Below are 23,055 nucleotides of genomic sequence, written 5' to 3' on the forward strand. Positions count from 1 at the left end.
ACCAATAATTGCGCTGACTAGGGAAATGTTCCCGCTGTTCTTGCCAGTCTCTCATTTAAGGCGTCAGTCAAAAGTTATACTTAAGGGCCTCCCAGGTGGCACAGTGGTTGAGGGCGCTGTACTGCAGTGCCAGCTGTGCCACCAGAGACCCTGGGTTCCCACCCAGGCTCTGTCGCGACTGGCCGCGACCGGGAGGTCCGTGGGGTGACGCACAATTGGCCTAGCGTCGTCCGGGTTAGGGAGGGCTTGGCCGATAGGGATATCCTTGTTTCATCGCGCACCAGTGACTCCTGTGGCGGGCCGGGCGCAGTGCACAAGGTCGCCAGGTGCACGGTGTTTCCTCTGACACATTGGTGCAGCTGGCTTCCGGGTTGGATATGTGCTGTGTTAAGAAGCAGTGTGGCTTTGGTCCTAGACTTGGCACTCCAGTACCACTTGCCATGCAGCAGTAGTAGAGAGAACAGTTTATGGCTGGGGTCTTTGACCATTTTTAGGGCCTTCCTCTGACACCGCCTGGTGTAGAGGTCCTAGATGGCAGGCAGCTTAGCCCCAGTGATGTACTGGGCCGTACGCACTACCCTCTGTAGTGCCTTGCGGTCGGAGGCCGAGCAGTTCCCATACCAGGCAGTGATAAAAGCATTCAGGATGTTGCAGCTGTGGAACCTTTTGAGGATCTGAGGACCCATGCCAAATCTTTTTAGTTTCCTGAGGGGAAATAGGCTTTGTTGTGCCCTCTTCACGACTGTCTTGGTATGTTTGGACCATTCTAGTTTGTTGGTGATGTAGACACCAAGGAGCTTGAAGCTCTCAACCTGCTCCACTACTGCCCCGTCGATGAGAATGGGGGCGTGCTCGGTCCTCCTTCTCCTGTAGTCCACAATTATCTCCTTAGCCTTGGTTACGTTGAGGGATAGGTTGTTATTCTGGCACCAACTGGCCAGGTCTCTGACCTCCTTCCCATAGGTTGTCTTGTCGTTGTCGGTGATCAGGCCTACCACTGTTGTGTCATCTGCAAACTTAATGATGGTGTTGCAGTCCTGGTTGGACAGGGAGTACAGGAGGGGACTGAGCACACACCCCTGAGGGGCTTCAGTGTTTAAAAATACAGTGTATTAAAAATACAAAATGTAAGTATTCAGAGGCTTTACTCAATACTTTGTTGAAGCACCTTTGGCAGTGATTACAGCCTTGAGTCTTCTTGGGTATGATGCGACAAGCTTGGCACACCTGTATTTGGAGAGTTTCTCCCATGCTTCTCTGCAGATCCTCTCAAACTCTGTCAGGTTGGATGGGGAGCGTCGCTGCACAGCTATTTTCACAGGCAGAACACTGTAAGAACGGCCCATGTTCTGAATTCTGTCGCTGTACATTTCAAAAGTGCTAAACAAATTGTTATATTGACAATGTCCAGTCTGGCTTGCTAATTAATGTCTTAATCAAAATTATGGATTGCCTCTTATCCGCTTGTCATCCCCTTATGCCATAGTTTGTACATCTCATGAGAAACCACACCATGTATTATCAAGAGCCCAGCTTACCCAGTCACACACACACACACACACACACACACACACACACACACACACACACACACACACACACACACACACACACACACACACACACCAGGTGTGTGGAGTACTTTCTGAAACTTTACCCTTAAGTTAGCTCTCTCCATTACATAAAGAGTGAACATTTAGTTTGCAAAACAACTGTAGGAGTGAAAAAGTGAGAGGGGGAAAAGGAGAGAAAGAGAGTTAGAGGGACAGATGCAATAGTTATACTCAAAAGCCCTAACTAGGGTTGCAAAATTCTGGTAACTTTCCCCAAATTTTCCAGAAATATTAGATGGAATATTAGTGAACTCAGGAGTGAATAAGCAACTCAACTTGACTCCAGACCGAGGCAACAACAACAAGGTGTGACCGTATGACATGAGCATCTCTCTGTCTCTCGCTCTCTCAGCATTCCTCCACTTTAAACGCAGCCTGTTCCCTCCCTGTACCCTGCCCACCTGTCTGCATGCAGTGGGAAGGGATTTTGTTTATTATCTACTTCACTTGCTTTGGCAATGTTAACATATGCCAATAAAGCCCTTAAATAGAAATTGAAATAGACAGCAAGAGAGAGAGGGAGGGGGGAAGGGCGAGAGAGAGGGACAGCGACCCAGTATTGAGTGAGTTTAGAGAGCACTTACACAGGGTCTAGTTCAATAGTTTCGTACAACTTCAGCTAGTAGCCTAGCCCCCCATAAATGAATAAAGTTGTATGGACTTACCCCAACCTCCACATGGTCTGACCCCTTGTCATCCTGCTTGTGAAGGATCTCAAAGTAGTACCGTCTGGATGAGATAAGGCTAGAGAGAGGTAGAGAGAGCGAGAGGGGAGAGGGAGAAAATGTTACATTACAATTAGGATTTAAAACATTTGCCAGAAGTTATTTTTACACCTCATGAGCTGCGAGGAGATTGAGCTGGAAAGATGGAAATTGAGGCTACAGTGAATGTTAATGCTGAGGAACCCAAGACTACTTACAAGTCAAGTCGGAGGTTTACATACACTTAGAATTTCCGGTCACAACTTGTGGACTTGTTTGCGTGCTGCTGTGCGTTTTGTTTGCTAACCTTACTTTGCTACCTGCCAATTTGACTGTTTTTACTTTTTAATTACCGTTTCTATATTTATTTTTTTCCCTTGCTTGAATTTTTTCATTCAACTTTTTCACATCGGACGCTTTATCTGGACGTGGTTCGTCAGGACCTCCACCAGCCGAAGCTAAGTAGTAACATTAACATGATGCCTTCTAATTGCAGTAGCTGTACTCATAATATACAGGAGAACGATCGCCTTATGCGGAGGATAGCTGTGGTACAAGCCCAGTTTCAGATGCAATCGTTAGGAAAGAGTCATTTAAGTGTAGGAAAGGATGAAACAGCATCTGTGCAACTAGTAAGTACATACAGTAGTATAAATCCCCTCGCACAGTCCCCGCAGTTGGACAATTTTGTCATGGTTTCTGGAAGGAAATGCTGTAGGAATGCTCAACCGGTGTCGCTCATTCAGCTGACAGAAACTTTCAACCAGTTCTCCCCATTAAGCAGCGAGTCGGAGTCAGAGGCCGAGCCTTCTCTTGTCTCTACTCCTCCTTTTGCGGGGTCTGAGATGCCGACGCCTCCCACCATTAGCTCTGACAAATTGAAAACCCTAGTCATTGGCGACTCCATTACCCGCAGTATTGGACTTAAAATGAATCATCCAGCGATCATACACTGTGTACCAGGGGGCAGGGCTACCGACGATGAGGCTAATCTGAAGATGGTGCTGGCTAAAGCCAACCTGGCAGGTGTAGAGAGTATAGGGATATTGTTATCCACGTCAGCACCAACGATGTTAGGATGAAAGAGTCAGAGGTCACCAAGCGCAACATAGCTTCAGCGTGTAAATCAGCTAGAAAGATGTGTCGGCATCGAGTAATTGCCTCTGGCCCCCTCCCAGTTAGGGGGAGTGATGAGTTCCACAGCAGAGTCTCACAACTCTATCACTGGTTGAAAACTGTTTTCTGCCCCTCACAAAAGATAGAATTTGTAGATAATTGGCCCTCTTTCTGGGACTCACCCACAAACAGGACCAAGCCTGGCCTGTTGAGGAGTGTCAGACTCCATCCTAGCTGGAGGGGTGCTCTCATCTTATCTACGAACATAGACAGGGCTGTAACTCCCCAAGCTCCACATTGAGATAAGGTGCAGGCCAGGCACCAGGCTGTTAGCCAGCCTGCCAGTTTAGTGGAGTCTGCCACTAGCACAGTCAGTGTAGTCAGCTCAGATATCCCTATTGAGACCATGTCTGTGCCTCGACCTAGGTTGGGCAAAACTAAACATGGTGGTGTTCGCTCTAGCAATCTCACTGGAATAAAGGCCTCTTCCATTCCTGCCATTATTGAAAGAGATTGTGTTACCGCACATCTCAAAATAGGGCTACTTAATGTTAGATCCCTCACTTCCAAGGCAGTTATAGTCAATGAACTAATGACTGATCATAATCTTGATATGATTGGCCTGACTGAAACATGGCTTAAGCCTGATGAATTTCCTGTGATAAATGAGGCCTCACCTCCTGGTTACACTAGCGACCATATCCACCATGCATCCCGCAAAGGCGGAGGTGTTGCTAGTATTTACGATAGCAAATTTCAATTTACAAAAAAAAAAAAACTTTTTCATCTTTTGAGCTTCAAGTCATGAAATCTATGCAGCCTACTCAATCACTTTTTATAGCTACTGTTTACAGGCCTCCTGGGTCATATACGTTCCTCACTGAGTTCCCTGAATTCCTATCAGACCTTGTAGTCATGGCAGATAACATTCACATTTTTGGTGACTTTAATATTCACATGGAAAAGTCCACAGGCCCACTCCAAAAGGCTTTCGGAGTCATCATCGACTCAGTGGGTTTTGTCCAACATGTCTCCGGACCTACTCACTGCCACAGTCATACTCTAGACTTAGTTTTGTCCCGTGGAATAAATGTTGTGGATCTTAATGTTTTTCCTCATAATCCTGGACTATCAGACCACCATTTTAATCTGATCCCAACCAAGGATCATCAGAAGCCGTGCTATAAATTCTAGGACAACTCAAAGATTCCTAGATGCCCTTCCAGACCCCCCCCCCCCCCCCCCCGCCTCCCCAAGGACCCAAGTACAAAAATAAGTTAACCACCTAACTGAGGAACTCAATTTAACCTTGCGCAATACCTTAGATGCAGACGCACCCCTAAAAACAAAAACATTTGTCATAAGAAACAAGCTCCCTGGTATACAGGAAATACCCAAGCTCTGAAGCAAGCTTCCAGAAAACTGGAACGGAAATGGAAGTACGCCAAAATAGAAGTGCTCCGACAAGCTTCGAAAGACAGTACCGTGCAGTATCGAAGAGCCCTCACTGCTGCTCGATCATCCTATTTTTCCAACTTCATTGAGGAAAATAAGAACCATCCAATATGCATTTTTGATACTGTCGCAAAGCTAACTAAACAGCAGCATTCCCCAAGAGAGGATGGCTTTCACTTCAGCAGTGATAAATTCATGAACTTCTTTGAGGAAAAGATCATGATCATTAGAAAGCAAATTATGGACTCCTCTTTAAATCTGCGTAGTCCTCCAAAGCTCAGTTGTCCTGAGTCTGCACAACTCTGCCAGGACCAAGGATCAAGGGAGACACTCAAGAATATAGTACTATATCCCTTGGCACATTGATGAAAATAATCATGGCATCTAAACCTTCAAGCTGCATACTGGACCCTATACCAACTAAACTACTGAAAGAGCTGCTTCCAGTGCTTGGCCCTCCTATGTTGAACATAATAAACGGCTCTCTATCCACCGGATGTGTACCAAACTCACTAAAAGTTGCAGTAATGAAGCCTCTCTTGAAAAAGCCAAACCTTGACCCAAAAAATATAAAAACTAAATCGGATATATCGAATCTCCCATTCCTCTCAAACATTTTAGAAAAAGCTGTTGTGCAGCAACTCACTGCCTTCCTGAAGACAAACAATATATACAAAACGCTTCAGTCTGGTTTTAGACCCCATCATAGCACTGAGACTGCACTTGTGAAGGTGGTAAATTATCTTTTAATGGCGTCAGACCGAGGCTCTGCATCTGTCCTCGTGCTCCTAGACTGCTTTGATAACATCGATCACCACATTCTTTTGGACAGATTGGAAAACCAAATTTTGTCTAAACGGACAAGTTCTGGCCTGGTTTAGATCTTATCTGTCGGAAAGATATCAGTTTGTCTCTGTGGATGGTTCGTCCTCTGACAAATCAACTGTACATTTCGGTGTTCCGAAAGGCTCTGTTTTAAGGCCACTATGTTTTTCACTATATATTTTTATCTCTTGTTGAGGTCATTCGGAAACATAATGTTAACTTTCACTGCTATGCGGATGACACACAGCTGTACATTTCGATGTAACATGGTGAAGCCCCAAAATTGCCCTCCCTGGAAGCCTGTGTTTCAGACATAAGGAAGTGAATTGTGGCAAATGTTCTACTTTTAAACTCGGACAAAACAGAGATGCTTGTTCTATCTAGTTCCTAAAAAACAAAGAGATCTTCTGTTGAATCTGACAATTAATCTTGATGGTTGTACAGTCGTCGCAAATAAAACTGTGAAGGACCTCGGCGTTACTCTGGACCCTGATCACTCTTTTGACGAACATATCAAGACTGTTTCAATGACAGCTTTTTTCCATCTACGTAACATTTAAAAAATCAGAAACTTTCTGGCCAAAAATTTTGAAAAATGTATCCATGCTTTTGTTACTTCTAGGTTAGACGTCTGCAATGCTCTACTTTCCGGCTAGTACTGAGATGCAGTGCCTTAGACCGCAGTGCCAGTCGTGAGCCCTGATATTGTCCTGTGCGTAGTCCCAATAAACAGTATGCTCACTAAAACACACACAGGCAGACGCAAACATACTGGCCCCACCTTGTGATGAGACTAATCAAAAACACATCTCATCTATTTGGCCAAAATATGCTGGGCGAGACAGAGAGGAATGCCCCGGTACTGGCTGCTACACAGCTCTTAATACTATTATTCTATTGGCTTATGGTCAGCACCATCTTAAATTGCCATAGTAATGACTGACACTAAAGCATCATTGGTAGGAGTGACCAAATTGTCTGTGGTATTGAGTTTTGGATAAAATACTAGGCCACAAATTTCTCGGTGGCACCCCCCTTGTTTGACCGCGGAGAGTGAATAGAAGAGTGAGCAGCGGACAACGAAGATGCAACAAGTAATTCAAAAGTGAACTGTAGTTCCAGACTGTACTAATTGCTACAAAAAACGGAGGATGCGGTGCGAGTCAGTGAAGGTAAACTTAGCTAGTTATGCTGACATAGATTTCAACAAGTGTTACTAGCTAGCTATTTGGTTTTGTTAGTTCCACCTTAGATACATGTGTTATGCATCACAATGACCCACAAAGATAAAAAGTGGAAGTTGGCAATATCCATAATATCATTAAACAGCCATCACATATTATATAGTATGCACATAGCCCACTGTTCAACAGTATGGATGGGGAAGGTCAGTTAGATGGGAGATCATCTGCTATCTTGTTGTAGGACCATCACAGCAAACCCTCCTGAGTGCCTGAAGATAAAGAAAAGCAGTCACCTTGGGGGAGCGGGCTAGGGTTCAGAAAATGGAGAAGGAGCAGGCCATTCAAGTCCGAATCCAAAGATACACCCGTCCACAGAGGGAATCACAGTATAGAAGTCTCAATCGCTATTATGTTATGTGGTACTTTTACATAATTACATGTGTGTGTATTAGCCAGTGTTGAGTGTTATAATGATTTATGGTACGTTCCAGGATGGCCCTGTTTTGGAAAATTGACTGGGGAGGCTGCTTTAGCCTGGTGAGCCCCAACCTGTCTAGCTATCTAAGGTAACAACAGGGCAAGCCGGCTTGAGGCTCAGTTTTTTTCTTTTTTTTTATCACCGGTAAATCTATTAATCCAGTTTGTCTTTGTAAATATCTTTACTGGATACCACTACTTGAAGACTGTAAATAAATATCAACACTTATGCACCCAAACCTTCTGCCTCCTGCTGAATATCTGACCGCATTTCTGCACTACTTACCTTTGCAATGTATGCTTTTAGTCAAACGAAGTGACAACTTGAGTGTCTTAAGATCTTCAACTAGCTGCTCAGTGTAGTTACCATCGCTTTCCACTAGATGGTAGCCTAAGCTAGATGAAGTCACCACTCTAGCAACCAGGCCAGTGGTGCGTGTTCAAAGCAGTTTAATCTTCCAAGCTAGTTTCTCTGGTTACACTTGAACCTGTTGTTATAGTCGACTAAGCGGACATATAATATTTTTAGAAACCTTGTCTTAGAATTATAATATACAAAATGTATGGGAATGTTATTAATAATTTGAGCAGGTAAGATTGTCTAGCTTTTTGACATAATGTGTTTTTACATAATGCACAATTTTGTTTTTTAAATGTAACCTTAATTTAACTAAGCAAGTCAGTTTAGTACAGATTCTTATTTACAATGACCGCCTACCCCAGCCAAACCCGGACAATGCCAGGCCAATTGTGCACCCTCTATGGGACTTCCAATCACAGTCAGATGTGATAGAGCTTGGATTTGAACTAGGGACAGTAGTCACACCTCTTGCAATGAGATGCAGTGCCTTAGACCACTGCACCACTCGGGAGGTAAAACAAACAAATATCATTGTATTTGGTAGTAGAGGCTAGATCCAATTGACTTGTTTTATTAATGCTCAAAGCAGTGGAGGCTGCTGAGGGGAGGACAGCTCATAATAAAGGAAGGAACAGAGCAAATGAAATGGCATCAAACACATGGAAACCAAAATAGTTTGATCTATTTGAAACCATTCGACCAATTCCACTCCAATTAAGGTGCCACTAATCTCCTGTGGCTCAAACCCTATGTAGATGCCACTTGAATCTGGGTATGCGAGCCTAATAGAAGAGACCACACACAAAGGGATGATGCATCGTACACCTCTTCCAAGTCTCCCTTGTGCTCCTAGGGTGAACTTGGCGGTAAGCAGCCAGTCTGCTCTGCAAAGTAAAAAACATAAATTACTTTGATAGTACTTTAATCCACCATTGAAACAAAATCTCACTGTATTTATGAAGTTACATTTTCCAGGCTTCGATTTGAGCCCCGGTCGTATAATCAAAATGTAAGAACTTTACCATCGGTAGTGATAGTAATTACTGTAGGGTGTATTCTAGTTTTTACATTAACCTCACCATTATTGGTTGTCATTAACTGGTTTACCGGCTGCTGACTGGTTGAGTAAGCTCATCTGCCTGTTGTCCGGACCTCTGGCAGTCTCTATGGGGGTGCCACATGGTTCAATTCTCGGGCCGACTCCTTCTCTGTATACATCAAGGATGTTGCTCTCGCTGCTGGTGATTCTTTGATCCACCTCTACACAGACGACACCATTCAGTATACAGTACATCTGGCCCTTCTTTGTACACTGTGTTAACTAACCTCCAGATGAGCTTCATTGCCATACAACTCTCCTTACGTGGCCTCCAACAGCTCTTAAAAGCAAGTAAAACTAAATGCATGCTCTTCAACCATTCGCTGCCCGCACCTGCCCGCCCGTCCAGCATCACTACTCTGGACGGTTCTGACTTAGAATATGTGGACAACTACAAATACCTAGTTGTCTGGTTAGACTGTAAAGTCTACTTCCAGACTCACATTAATAAACATCTCCAATCCAAAATTAAATCTAGAATTGGCTTCCTATTTCGCAACAAAGCATCCTTCACTCATGCTGCCAAGCATACCCTCGTAAAACTGACCATCCTACTAATCCTTGACTTTGGCGATGTCATTTACAAAATAGCCTCCGTTTTGTCACCAAAGCCCCATATACACTACCCACCACTGCGACCTGTGTGCTCTCGTTGGCTGGCCCTCGCTTCATATCCGTCACCAAACCCACTGGCTCCAGGTCATCTACAAGTCTCTGCTAGGTAAAGTCCCGCCTTATCTCAGCTCACTCGTCACCATAGCAGCACCCACCCATAGCACGCACTCCAGCAAGTATATCTCACTGGTCACCCCCAAAGCCAATTCTTCCTTTGGCCACCTCTCCTTCCAGTTCTCTGCTGCCAGTAACTGGAACAAACTGCAAAAATCTCTGAAGCTAGCTTTAAGCACCAGTTGTCAAAGCAGCTCACAGATCACTGCACCTGTACATAGCTCATCTGTAAACATCCCATCCAATCTACCTCATTCCCATACTGTATTTATTTATTTTTCTTGCTCCTTTGCACCCCAGTATCTCTACTTTCACATTCATCTTCTGCACACCATACCATTCCAGTGTTTAAGTGCTATATTGTAATTACTTCGCCACCATGGCCTATGTATTGCCTTTACCTCTCTCATCCAACCTTATTTGCACATGCTGTATATAGATTTTTATACTGTATTATTGACTATGTTTTTTTTATCCCATGTGAAACTCTGTGTTGTTGTATGTGTCGAACTGCTTTGCTTTATCTTGGCCAGGACGCAATTGCAAATGAGAACTTGTTCTCAACTAGCCTACCTAGTTAAATCAAGGTGAAATAAAATTATTATTTTTTTTTAAATCTGCCAATTCCTTCATAAGAATAAGTGACACATCACCATCCAGACAGACAGAAACGTCTGACTGGGTGTAATACAGCCACCATCCGCTGGGACTTTGTGCTGTATCACCACCATCCTTCTACAACACACACAATTACATTGATGGATGTTACAATCTATCTGCAATATTAAAGTTGATCATCCCTGGCCATGATCTGGCAGCATCCGCACTGACACCAGTTTGTGTCACTGCTACGCGGACCCTCTGCCGGGTTAAGGTGTTACAGGCTGAGCCATATGTTGCTATTTTTTTTATTATCATTTTTTTAATTATTATTTTGTCATTTGTTTGGGGTAGATCAACTTTAATATTGCAGATAGATTGTAGCTTCCATCAATGTAATTGTGTGTGTCATTTCCAATCCCCCAAATATACACGACCATTCAAAAGTTTAAGGTCACTTAAAATGTCCTTGTTTTTGAAAGAAAATCACATTTTTTGTCCATTAAAATAACTTCCAATTGATCAGAAATGCAGTGTAGACATTGTTAATGTTGTAAATGACTATTATAGCTGGAAAATTCAGATTTTTAATGGAATATCAACATAGGTGTACAGAGGCCCATTATCAGCAACCATAATCAAAGTTTATCATTTTAAAAGGCTAATTGATCATGAGAAAACCCTTTTTCAATTATGTTAGCTCAGCTGGAAACTGTTGTTCTGATTAAATAAGCAATAAAACTGGCCTTCTTTAGACTAGTTGAGTATCTGGAGCATCAACGTTTGTGGGTTCGATTACAAGCTCAAAATGGCCAGAAACAGAGCACTTTCTTCTGAAACTCATCAGTCTATTCTTGTTCTGAGAAATTAAGACTATTTAATTCGAGAAATTGCCAAGAAACTGAAGATCTCATACAACACTCCCTTCACAAAACAGCGCAAACTGGCCCTAACCAGAATAGAAGGAGGGTTGGGAGGCCCCGGTGCACAACTGAGCAAGAGGACAAGTACATTAGAGTGTCTAGTTTGAGAAACTGATGCCTCACAAGTCCTCAACTGGCAGCTTCATTAAATAGTAACTACAAAACACCAGTCTCAACATCAACAGTGAAGAGGCAACTCCGGAATGCTGGCCTTCTAGGCAGACGTGCAAAGAAAAAGCCATATCTCAGACTGACCAATAAAAAATTGTATTAAACACGATTTTTTTTTAAATTTCACCTTTATTTAACCAGGTAAGCTAGTTGAGAACAAGTTCTCATTTACAACTGCGACCTATTCAAGATAAAGCAAAGCAGTGCGACACAAACAACAACACAGAGTTACACATGGAGCGTGTGCTACGGCAGGGTGTTGTTATCGTGACCAGTGAGCTGAGATAAGGCGGAGATTAAGATGGACAAAAGAACACTGACACTGGACAGAGGAACACTGCCTAGAATGCCTGCATCCCGGAGTCTCCTCTTCACTGTTAAGACTGGTGTTCTTCTGGCAGGTTCTCCCATATCAGTCAAGGAACTTTGTAGTTCTGTCAGAGTGGTAATTGGGTTCTTGGTCACCTCCCCAGCTGTATGCCTCATCACAATCTGAGAGATCTACGGACAGTTTCTTGGACTTCGTGGTATAGTTTTTGCTCTGGCATGCACTCTCGCACCTTATATAGGCAGCTGTGTTTCTTTTCGAAATCACGTCCAAACAATTTAACTGGCCACAGGTGGACTTCAAGTTGTAGTGGCGTCTCAAGGATGATCAAAGAAAATGTGATGCGCCTGAGCTCAATTTGGAGCGTCGTAGCAAAGTTGTGTTCCAAAAACATGTTTCCACTTTGTCATTATGGGGTATTCTGTGTAGATGGGTGAGAGAAAAAACTACATGAATTCAGGCTGTAACACAAAATATACAATACGTTTAGGGGTATGAATACTTTCTGTAGGTACTGTATGTACTTGTGCATGCTTGTGCATGTGTATGCATGCACACATACAAGTGGCGTTGCCCGTGTGTGTGAACATTTGCAGACGTGTGTCTGTTCCTGGTAATAGCAGTCACATGGACAGAGAATGACGTTCATTGGAGGGGGACGATGACATTGTCATGTTGCCTTCTGGTACACAAACAGACTGTCTCCTCAGGCCTGGATGCCCAGGGCTCTGAATCTTATACATCACTGCAGGTGTGTGTGTATGAGAGAAAGGTGTGACTGTGTGTATGTGTGTATATAGATGGGATTGCTGACAACATTACGAAAACGATGCACACACTTCAATGGGGCAGAAGGCTGGGTATTGTTGAAAATCTGGATGGCCAGTTAGCAAGCAACAATGACAAAAACCTGCCATGTGGGGAATCGTAGGTGGCTCTTTTCAGCTAATTGTATCATATTCTTGATATCATGTCTTGCTTTGAGGTGTTTTGACTGAATAATTCGCTAGCTACTACTGTAGCCAACCAACAACTGTAACAAGGTATTTAAGAGGCAAGTGCTCATTGTGCATATATATTTATGTTTTCAATATTAGAGAAGAAATATAGTTTACATGTTGTCAACAATCCAAGCCAACCCTGTCTGTTTTGACCCATAGTTGTGCATGTGTCAGCTTTGTTGCTGAACAACCAACCCATCTATGCCCGTCATTCTTGTCTTTGAACGTATTTGTCTGTCTGTCTCTGTGTGTGTCTTGCCTGTGTGTGGGTGCGCGCGTCAGTAAAATACAGTATACGGTCACTCCGGAGTCCCTCATGAATAGAACGTTTCTGCAATGCTGTGACAATGTATACATTAAAGAACTCTCATGAAACTAAACCACCAAATTATAGGGCCCTATTTGAATACAGCAACAATACAATACAAATGTAACACAATGCAATCATACCTCATTATGACTGGTGTCCGGTTTGAACATATACAATACCAGCGTAACACAATGCAATACAAACAAACCTCATTAAGGCTGGTGTCTGATTTGACAGCCTAGGAACAGTGAGTTAACTGCCTTGTTAAGGGGCAGAATTTTTACTTTGTAGGCTCGGGGATTTGATCTAGCAACCTTTCGGTACTAGTCCAATGCTCTAACCACTAGGCTACCTGCCACCCCTAGATAAGTTAACATACTCTGAACTGTTTGTGTGCGTGTGTGTAATAGATTATCCTAAATAACAGCGAAAAGAGTGGTTTTCTATTTTCCAAGGAAACATTTCATTTCCTGTCTATGTTTGGTGAGCTGGTAGTTTTGAGGTGTCTGACTCACTCTGACACCCACACACACAGGTGCTGTCTGACATTTCACATAACTCCTGTCTGAGCCTGCTCTAGTGATAGATCACCTGCCTTGTCTCTTCTCTCTCAACTCTCCTATAACCTTACTACAAACCCCCCTCACTAACGAGAAATCAAACAGACATTTTACCAGAGTCAGTTGTGGGCGCGTGTGCCTCCATGTATGCTTGTGTGTGTGTGTGTGTATGCTTGTGTCTGTGCGCACGTGGTTCTGCATGCATGGGTTGGGAATTGACTCCCTCAATGACTGTTTCACCTTGAGAGGTGCTGATCGATATTAAAATGGCCGGCGGTGACCTTTGACATTTGCGTTGGGGAAAAAGGCACGGCTGAGATCAGATCCAGGTTGTGTTTGATGTCACAGCTGGCATTTGTTCCAGGAGGAGTGGCTTTCTGTTGAACAGCAGAAAGGGGCTGACATTTTCCCCATTCCTCCTGACTTCGAGCTGTCGGCGGAGGTGTCGGGTGGGTGTTTGTGTGCTTATGTGTTAGAGAGAGAGGGAGTGAGAAAGAGAGCTAGAGAGAGACATGTATGTATCGGTAAAGACCTTTCATGGATCTTCATTGAATCATTTAAAATAACCTACACTGATCATTAAAGAAAAACTATATCCCTTTAGATAATCTTAGAATGTTCCGAATCCTCTCCTCTGATTGTTCCTGTCCTCCTCTAAGCCAAACCCTTAGCTGACAGCGCTGCTGTCATATTAAAATGCATAAGCTCCAATCAGATAATTCATGGCTATTTTTATAGTCTTTCACAGTGTTTCACTTTTGCCTCAATGTCATCTCCATTTCAAATTATACAGTTTATACACTCGGCAAAGCCTCGTTCTCCGCTAACCTCTTTCTCATCATTCTGTTAAACAGATGCTACAGTAACATGCCTGAGGGGAGGAAAGCAGAGTTTCACTCAAAGCCTCATTCGGGCTTTCAGGCTACAGCTTTATTCAAATTCTGCATGAACCCAATTACCTTGAATAGAAAGAGATAGGTCTGAGGGTAAAGGAGGCTAGTGTGAATTTAGTGGATTCATGCATATTGGCATGTGCAAGTGCAAACACACATGCTGCTCACTACATAAAGATTTGTCTATCTATGGCATTGAATAAGAATGCAGATGTGTTTGTGCTGATGCACCACAAGCACACTAATAACCAAGAAGGGCTGAATTAAATCAACTTTGTGCTCTGCTCGCAGGTTAACAACCTATGCATTGAAATGCAGTAACGTGCAGTTCGTAATATCACCACAAGGTGTCAGCATCAGCATATATATTGAGTAGATTCACTACAGTGCTTTACAACAGTAAAGGTCATGTAAATAAACCACTTTGTCAACCTTGCAATGATAGTTTGTAATAACTAGAATACGCTAGCTGTTCATTATGACAGTGTCTTCTTACTGAAACCATAATGTAAATTACACTGTTATTCAAAACTAAATGTATTGGCTATATATTTAAACTGCAAATGGCATGCGCTGATGACTGAAACCGTTCATGCAGGAAAATGCCACACTGGTTTTAGTCACAAACGTTCTAATTTAGCTAGCTAGCCAACAATCTAGCAAACAATTAATGCAAGCACATGGCTTGAATGGTAGATCTGTGCCAACTGTCTTGCGGATTGCATAGTTTGGAAAACTAACTAACATAATAAGCCCAGACAGTAACAGTGTTATTTTAGTTTCAAGGATGAGCCCAGTGTTCACACTTAAATAACTCAGATTGCCAGCTAGCTAGCTTGGTTAACTACCTTGCTGGCTAGCTAGCCAGCTAACGTTAACTACGTGAGAAAGTGATGAGGACAGGGTTGCTTGCTTGGTGAAGTGTACTTTTGATTATTTACGCTGTCGCTGGCTGTGGCAAGCTACTCACCATCAAACCACTATGCGTCCTCTCTCACGTCGTGACTTAGGGCTGAGTAATGGTCAATGAGTAGCACATAGACCACTCTCTTCAGGAAACCATTGAAAAATTCAAAGAATTACCACAAACGAGCACACATATTTATTTGTTCAGTCTATGTATATAATATCGGTGCTTTATCTGTTGAATAAAAACCGATACAAATATTTCCGGGAAAGTCATCCAATTTATATACCATTATGGGTATATATGAGTTTCTGATAAAGTCAGAGGCATTATGCTACTATTGATGATGCTAGTTCGTCAGTAAAGGAGTTAGTTATTTATAATAAGGATTACATGGAGAAAATCAGACCACTCTGAAATGAAAATGGGCCCTCCCTTCAGCAAAATATATTTTACCTAAACCCTCCCTGAACGCTTAAAAAAAATGTATCCTCCCCTATACACAAATAATAATTAAAACAGAGCAGAAAACAGGTCTACTGTTTCCCCTCACTTCTTAGACAGACCAGAGCCTTAGATATGCAGTTTTAGAAACTGTTCGTCATCCTGTATACATTACATGGCAACGCAGGGATTTTGATAGGGCACAGGGCTGCGGGGCAGAAAGTTCTGGGTTCGCAGACAATTGTGGACAAGAGTAAGGGTGGAAAGATCTCCTTAAGAGTAAAGGCATTGCAAGAATATGTCATCGTATTTGCAAGTCTGAGAAAAATAGCTTTTTATTAACATTTCATGCAACTTTACAGAATTGGATTATTTCCCAAGCAAAGTCAGCCTCTGAATGTCATGAAACAATGACATCCCTATGTGCATCGGAGTCATGTCTTTCCCGGGTTTATTACAGATTGTTTCTAGCATAAAGCATAGCGGACCAAAGCGCTGTTATAGATCACTTTATATAATTGGTTTCATTTTCTTCAAAATCTTAAGCTAACAAAGGGTAGAGCTGTGCATTTGTTTTTTTTTGTTTTTTCTTTAATAAAAGGTAGGTATGGTGGGTTGAGGAACTGACCGACAAATCTCTGGATATAGCAGCCTATAGCCTCATTTCGTCTGTCAAACAGGTAAGCCTGCCTCTTATTTCTTAAATAGGAAGAAATAGGCTCCAACACAAATGTTCCTACTTTCAGCACGAGGGTTCCTTTCCGATTGATTGTGGATTGATTGCTCCAAGGCTGCTGCTTCAAGTTTCAGCACCACAGTCTAAGTCACTCGAATCTGGCTTATTGTGAGGTCAATAACTCTCAATAACCCTGATAAATACATCATGGGCAAGAAACATATTATTTTTTATAAAATCAACCATAGTAGTAGCAAGCTATCGAAATTGACCTCCGGTCCTCCTATTCGCGCTCTCCTTCTTAAACTTAACAGAATGGAAGAAACCTTTGACTCTCCTCCTGAACTGCCACTGTAGCCCTACACACCGCAGTCATTGGTTAAGCAGCACACAAAACATTTTTTGATAAGCAAGATCAGAGCAGGCCGAGGCTCAGGGTTGGAATATCCATTGAAGTTGTTACGCAACCTAGTTGTATTTACATCATCCAAGCAGCTATCTTAGAAATATAACTTTGCTCTGTGCTTCTCTGAGCAAGAATTTCGTAGCCTATAGGAAATATATCTAAATAATTTCTTGGCTTGCAATGTTTCGCAAGTTCACTAAAGTAGGGGCTATCAATGAGTAGTCTACCTTAAGCTATTCTACACACATCAGACCAAAGACTGAAGACACACATCTTTCATAGTGATGGAGCTTACAGCATCTGCTATTCCCAGACGGTCTCCCATCCAAGTACTAACCAGGCCTGACCCTGCTTAGCTAGCAAGATCAGACAGGGTGGTATGGCCACAAGCATATGTTTTGATCACATTTTCTCCACAAATTATGACCTTGGCTCATCACTGCAACTCTACAATGGCCTCCAAAACATGATTTGCCTGTCCTCTTATCACACTGGTCGCGTATTCCAGAAGTCAGCCACACCAAATGTGTCGGTGGAAACACAGTTTGACTGATGACTAAAGTCAGCTTGCAGGCTCCCGGTCCTGCCATAATGAGTCGCTAAAGCACGATGAGCCAAGGAAAGTCCCCTGGCCAAACACTCCCTTTCCCTGGACGGTGCTGGACCAATTGTCCGTCGTCCTATCGGGCTCCCAGTTACGGCAGGCTGTGACACAGCCTTGGATCGAACACCAGGCTGTAATGGCGCCTGAGCACTGCGATCCAGTGCTTTTGGCCACTGAGCCACTCAGGACCCAAATGTGTAAGTTTAATTATGTCTAAATGTGCAATAAAAATGATTGTGTCTATAGCTTATTTAATGAAACCCTGGCTGTTGATTTCAAGGCAATAAATCACAATAAATCACAAATAAATCACAAATAAATCACAAAGCAGGGCATCCTTGATTCCACACATAAACGCTCAAGTGCAAATACTGTTCAGCAGCTCAAATCAGCAGGATGGTAGGCATTTTTATTAGGAGGCACGTTTACCGTGGATCATTAAAATAATGATTATGATCACACTTCTTCAATTTAAATATTATGAAGACACCTATACATTTGGCAGCCAAGCATGAGTTATCAGTGTAACCTATTATCGGCTAAACATGATGTTGAAATATCTTCATGCCTAGAATAAAATACTTCAATCCAGGCTTCCGGCATAAGAATTATAGGGGACAGTTTGTAAAAAATGAAATGAGATAGTGTGTACGTGTAGGCTCCACGCAGCCGTTTCAGAGCAAGAGTCAACTCCTTCGACTTCAACGTCAGAAGTCGGAGTCAGAGTCGACTCCAAAAATCCTGGAGTTGTGCACACCTAATGAGAGAGCCAACTTAAAACGGAAGAGAGAAGCACCATATAAACAAATTATTTTAAACCTTATCATCATGGTGAGCAAGTTATAAAGAATAGGATATGAAACACCAAGTTAAGAGGAGTGTAATGATATTTTCATTATTTTTCTATGATGTTTGGGTTCCCTTTGTTGCCAACCAAAAATGTGGGAGGATGTGAGATATATGGTAGCCTAGTCTTTTGCATTTTGTAAGGATTTATTTATGGTCAAGAAGTGTTGTGCTTTGCCGCGGCCCGCAGAAAGGAGACTCACGTTAGGCAAATTATTTTAAACCTTATCTTTACGGTGAGCGAGTTATAAAGCAGAGGATATGAAACACCAAGTTAAGTGGAGTATAATGATATTATTGTTGTAATTTTTTATGACGTTTTGAATTGATACTTTAATTCATTTATAAAAAATTAGCATAGAAGCTAACGTCGGCTAAAGTTAGCTCCAGTCAAGCTAGCCTGTCTTGTTTTGCACGCTTTGTACAAAATAATAAAATGCAGTACTACAGGATATTTCTTAACGTAGCTCTTTATTAGCTAGCTATAACTTTTACGTTCACGTATCTCCAAACATGATCAACTGACCATGACCTAACCATTTGGGTGGTCTTAACCAATCACAGCACAGTATGATACGGGCGGTAAAATGCATCCAATTATAATTCTGTATGTTTACACATATGAATATTACATAGCCTGTCGTAGTCATGGCGATAGAGGACTCATTGTAACTTGCTTTTGTTAGGGATATTTTGAGAATGACATGATGCAAATAACATGGTATTTTCCTGCCATGGAACAGTAGGACACTTGGTCACTACCGTGGCAGGAAAATATCATGGTAATGACCAAAAAAACATGATACTACCATGGTATTTTTTTCATTGTCCTACTCTTCCATGGCAGGAAAATACCATGGCATTTGCATCATGTCATTCTCAACATATCCCTAACAAAAGCAAGTCAAGATTGACCACATTAATAGCAAAGTGTTTATTTTGTTTTGTTTTACAGCTGGTAGCTAATCATACAAAGAACTACGAATACTATAATATATAGCCTACCTTGTGCAATGCGCAGCAACAGTGCCTGGCTGGGGAGCTCTGCGCACTGTGTTTCAAGTGTTGAACATTAACTTTTAGAAGCGCTGCGCACAGGCATAAATGTTGGTCTAATTTATTCGAAAGTCTACTAAAGCCAGATTTTGTTCTTGTGTTTCTTGGCTATGTACATTATTTACAACTGACAATGCTACTCTTATACATTTCTAAATAGCCAAAAAACGAAAAAAGATTTTGTAAAAAGCTATTAATTATCAACTTATCTCATAAATACATTTTCATCCCTAATCCCTAACCTCAACAAGTTACAATATTTCCATTTGTTGGAGTCCTCTGTCGCCATGACTACAACAGGATAAGCTTACATTTACATTTTAGTCATTTAGCAGACGCTCTTAACCAGAGCTTAAGATGTTTGTTTGTTTTTGTCAGCACATTGAAGATATGTTGTTCACGAGATGATCTAACATGCTGACCAAACCACTCACGCGTGTGTGCCTGCGTGAGCCATCGTGTGCATGTTGATTTTGTACCCCCTCACCAGACACGATCGGGACACGCAAATATCAAAACAAACTCTGGACCAATTATATTCATTTGGGGACAGGTCCAAAAACTTTAAACATGTATGGCAATTTAGCTAGCTACCTTGCGGTTGCTAGCTAATTTGTCCTGGGATATAAACATTGGGTTGTTATTTTACCTGAAATGCACAAGGTCCTCTACTCTGACAATTAATCCACAGATAAAACGGTAAACCAAATATGTTTCTCCTCATCTCTCCTCCTTCCTTCAGGCTTCTTTTTCTTCTTTGGACTTTATATGGCGGTTGGCAATCAACTTTACAGTGCATTACTACAACTGACTGGAGTGTGGATGTAAGTTCATCTTTCAATCACCTACGTGGGTATATGCTCCTAAAAACCAATGAGGAGTTTTGAGAGGGAGGACTTGCAGTGCGTTGAGCGTCACAAATAGAACCAACTTCTATTTTAGCACCTGGCCACGCAGACGCTCCCTGTCGCGCAGGAGCAGTGTGGGTGCAATGATTGAATAACAAATGTGTACATTTATTTTGCAACACTCGCACACTTGACGTGTCCGGTCTGGTCAGCATGTAAAATGTACAGAGCACTTTACTGATTAATAATTATTTTAAGCAACATTGGCTTGCTGTATTTTTGTTCTGCTGCTAATGTCGTTCTCTGTATATATTTGTATTGATTGTTGTCAGCCCTATGACTTGATGTGCTAGCTAGATCATTGTATTCACTATAACTGTCTTATTGTGATCCATGTGGATTTTATATGTTCAATGTTGTTTTTTACACTCCTTTGCTGCAAAACACCCCTGGACTATAAATCAATCATTACAAAATGCCAAAGACTACCATATATTTCACATTCTCACACATTTTTGGATGGAAACACAGGGAACCCAAACATGAGCAAAAAAATGTACTATTAATATAGAACGTATTACTACTTTTTGACAGTAACATAATACCAACCAACGTACTGCCATTGTAATGCACAATTATCATACTTATACTTTACCATGGTATAATTCATGCAATACCATGGTAATGTTTAGGTGCAATGGCAGTACCATTATGCTTCAAGGCAAAAACCATGCTACATTTCCATGATTCAGACTATATGGTATAAGTGAAAGTACCTTAGTACATTTTTGTAAGGGTGCTAGCAAAGGCACATTGACCACTAGTTACACTGTCACAATGATTAGAGCAGCTTGGGTGACCTCATTGTCACGGTTACCTCCCACCCTTAAAGGGGCAGCTGAACATTTTTAAAGTGAGGTCACAAAAATGTTTATAACATTGAGCAATATACCACATCACTTCTTACTAGTTTGGTGTAACTATGGCGAAACATGTTTTACTCAATTTGTCTTTGGGGGCTTATGTAGAATATACGTTATTTGCTTTTTTTTACATTGTATAAAAGCCCAGACTCTTCTTAATGGTATATCATACAGTTGGAGAAAGCTATGGGAAAGCTATGCAGCTTTAAAAGTTGATAATCTTGTATACCCAGTTTTGAGTAAAAGCCTTTCAAAGTTTTTTACTTGCCAGAGAGCTGTTCTTTGTTAACGCCCTTACAGCATCCTTCACACCCTCTTAAGCCTTAGCTCCCACCCATCTCTTTAAGGAATCACATGGGGACAAGTGTCTGTCTACGGCCTTGTGCTAAACTGAGTGCAAGTGACAGTGGTGAAAGTAATAGCCTACAGTAAGTAATAACTCCAGGTAAAAATACAGTTGATCTAGTCCTTGCCCTATATCAATATATATATATATATTTTAAATGTCACCATTAAAGTATCAGTATAAACATTTAGAAAAAGTGCCAATGTCAGTAGTAACGTTTCCATTTTAGCAGACGCTCCCATCCAGAGCGACTTTCAGTAGTGAGTGCATACGTTTTCGTACTGGTCCCCCATGGGAATCAAACCCACAACCCTGACATTTCAAGAGACATGCTCTATCAACTGATCGACACGGGACCACAAGAATTTAAACTATGTACAAGAACAATACCAATATCAATAATAATGGCAGTGATGCTGACGATTGATGAGGTAGTTGTATGCATACAATCAGGGGTAAAGTGGCTGAGCAGCAGGATAAATATAATAAATAGTAGCAGCAACGCATGGTAGTTGTGTGTGTGTGTTATGCGAGAGTCAGGTGAATGTGCATAATCAGTGCAAATATTCAGAGAGTGCAAGTAGACAGCCGTTGATTAGCCGTTCAGCATTCTTACTGTAGTGATGGACTGGGTCGTCTGTTTCATTCATCAACCATAGGGATCTATATTCTGAGAGCCTGTTTCTGTCTTGCGTTCGATTTTGGTTCAGGGCATGTGATGTCCATGACCTCTTAATCGCAAAACTCCCTGATCTTTTCAAAAGATATGCTCTTCGAGCTGTGTCCAGTCCAGGTAGTGTCCAGTCCAGACAGACCAGGGAGGATGGACGTCCGGTTTGCGCAGCAGCTGAATCCGAATGCTCCTTGGCATCAACAACACCAGGCTCCAGAGCATTGAAGCTGTAAAACATGGAAATAGACAAAAAAATTGAAATCTAGCTACAGTAAGTGGATGGTTCTCTAGTGTCTAGACATATAAACATTTTCATTAAACATAATATGGCTGTAATCACACCCAGACACACCTGGCTAAATTGATGGGTCATGTAATCATCTGGTGAAGTGAAGTCTTTTGTTAAGACATGTAGCTAGCTAGCTAGCTAAACAATTAACCATAATACCAACCCATACAGTATAGCAACACAAACGGATTGTCATAGCTAGCCAACATGCATGAAATTATGCAGTATGAAAAATATCAGCTCATACACGTAGCTCGCTAGCTAACTAACAGTAAGCTTTATTTAATTTTCAATGAAAATTACTTTCTGTTCTAATTAGAAACATATATCTAAAAATGTAGCTAGACTCTTACCCGTATACATGGATGAGTGCTTCACGGGAGATGGGGAACTCCTTCGATTAGCTAAGTAAGAAGTCCTCTGTCGTTTGCGTTTTATTTGTACAGTTTGCTTGGGCCGTTGTATGAAGTCATTTCGGTTCACACTGATAGTGTGCAATGCCATAAGAATTCTGAGTTCTCTTTTCCACTCTCATTTGCAATCAAACTTCAGAATGTTCTCCATCTCCTTCTCATTCTCCGCTTCCAATGGGCATACATGAGGTAAATAGGTCAATCAAAAATGCGTGGGGGAAAGATCCCGAATCTCCTCAATGTCCCCCAGGCAAAATTAGCCTACATTTAGGCCT

At 41.9% G+C, this 23,055-nt stretch overlaps 1 protein-coding gene across 2 annotated transcripts in view; it reads right to left on the reverse strand.

The window, feature by feature from the left end:
* The window catches only part of b4galnt4a (beta-1,4-N-acetyl-galactosaminyltransferase 4a), a 450,051-nt gene that overhangs the window by 82,700 nt on the left and 344,296 nt on the right, over positions 1 to 23,055 (reverse strand). For both annotated transcript variants that reach the window (XM_021564073.3, XM_036949745.2), the window contains one exon: positions 2,279 to 2,357. In XM_021564073.3, coding sequence (XP_021419748.3) covers positions 2,279 to 2,357 — 79 coding nt within the window. The remainder of the gene's footprint in view (positions 1 to 2,278; positions 2,358 to 23,055) is intronic.

Source organism: Oncorhynchus mykiss, chromosome 2 (genome assembly GCF_057628025.1).
Source record: "Oncorhynchus mykiss isolate SJ-2025 chromosome 2, ASM5762802v1, whole genome shotgun sequence".
NCBI lineage: Eukaryota > Metazoa > Chordata > Actinopteri > Salmoniformes > Salmonidae > Oncorhynchus > Oncorhynchus mykiss.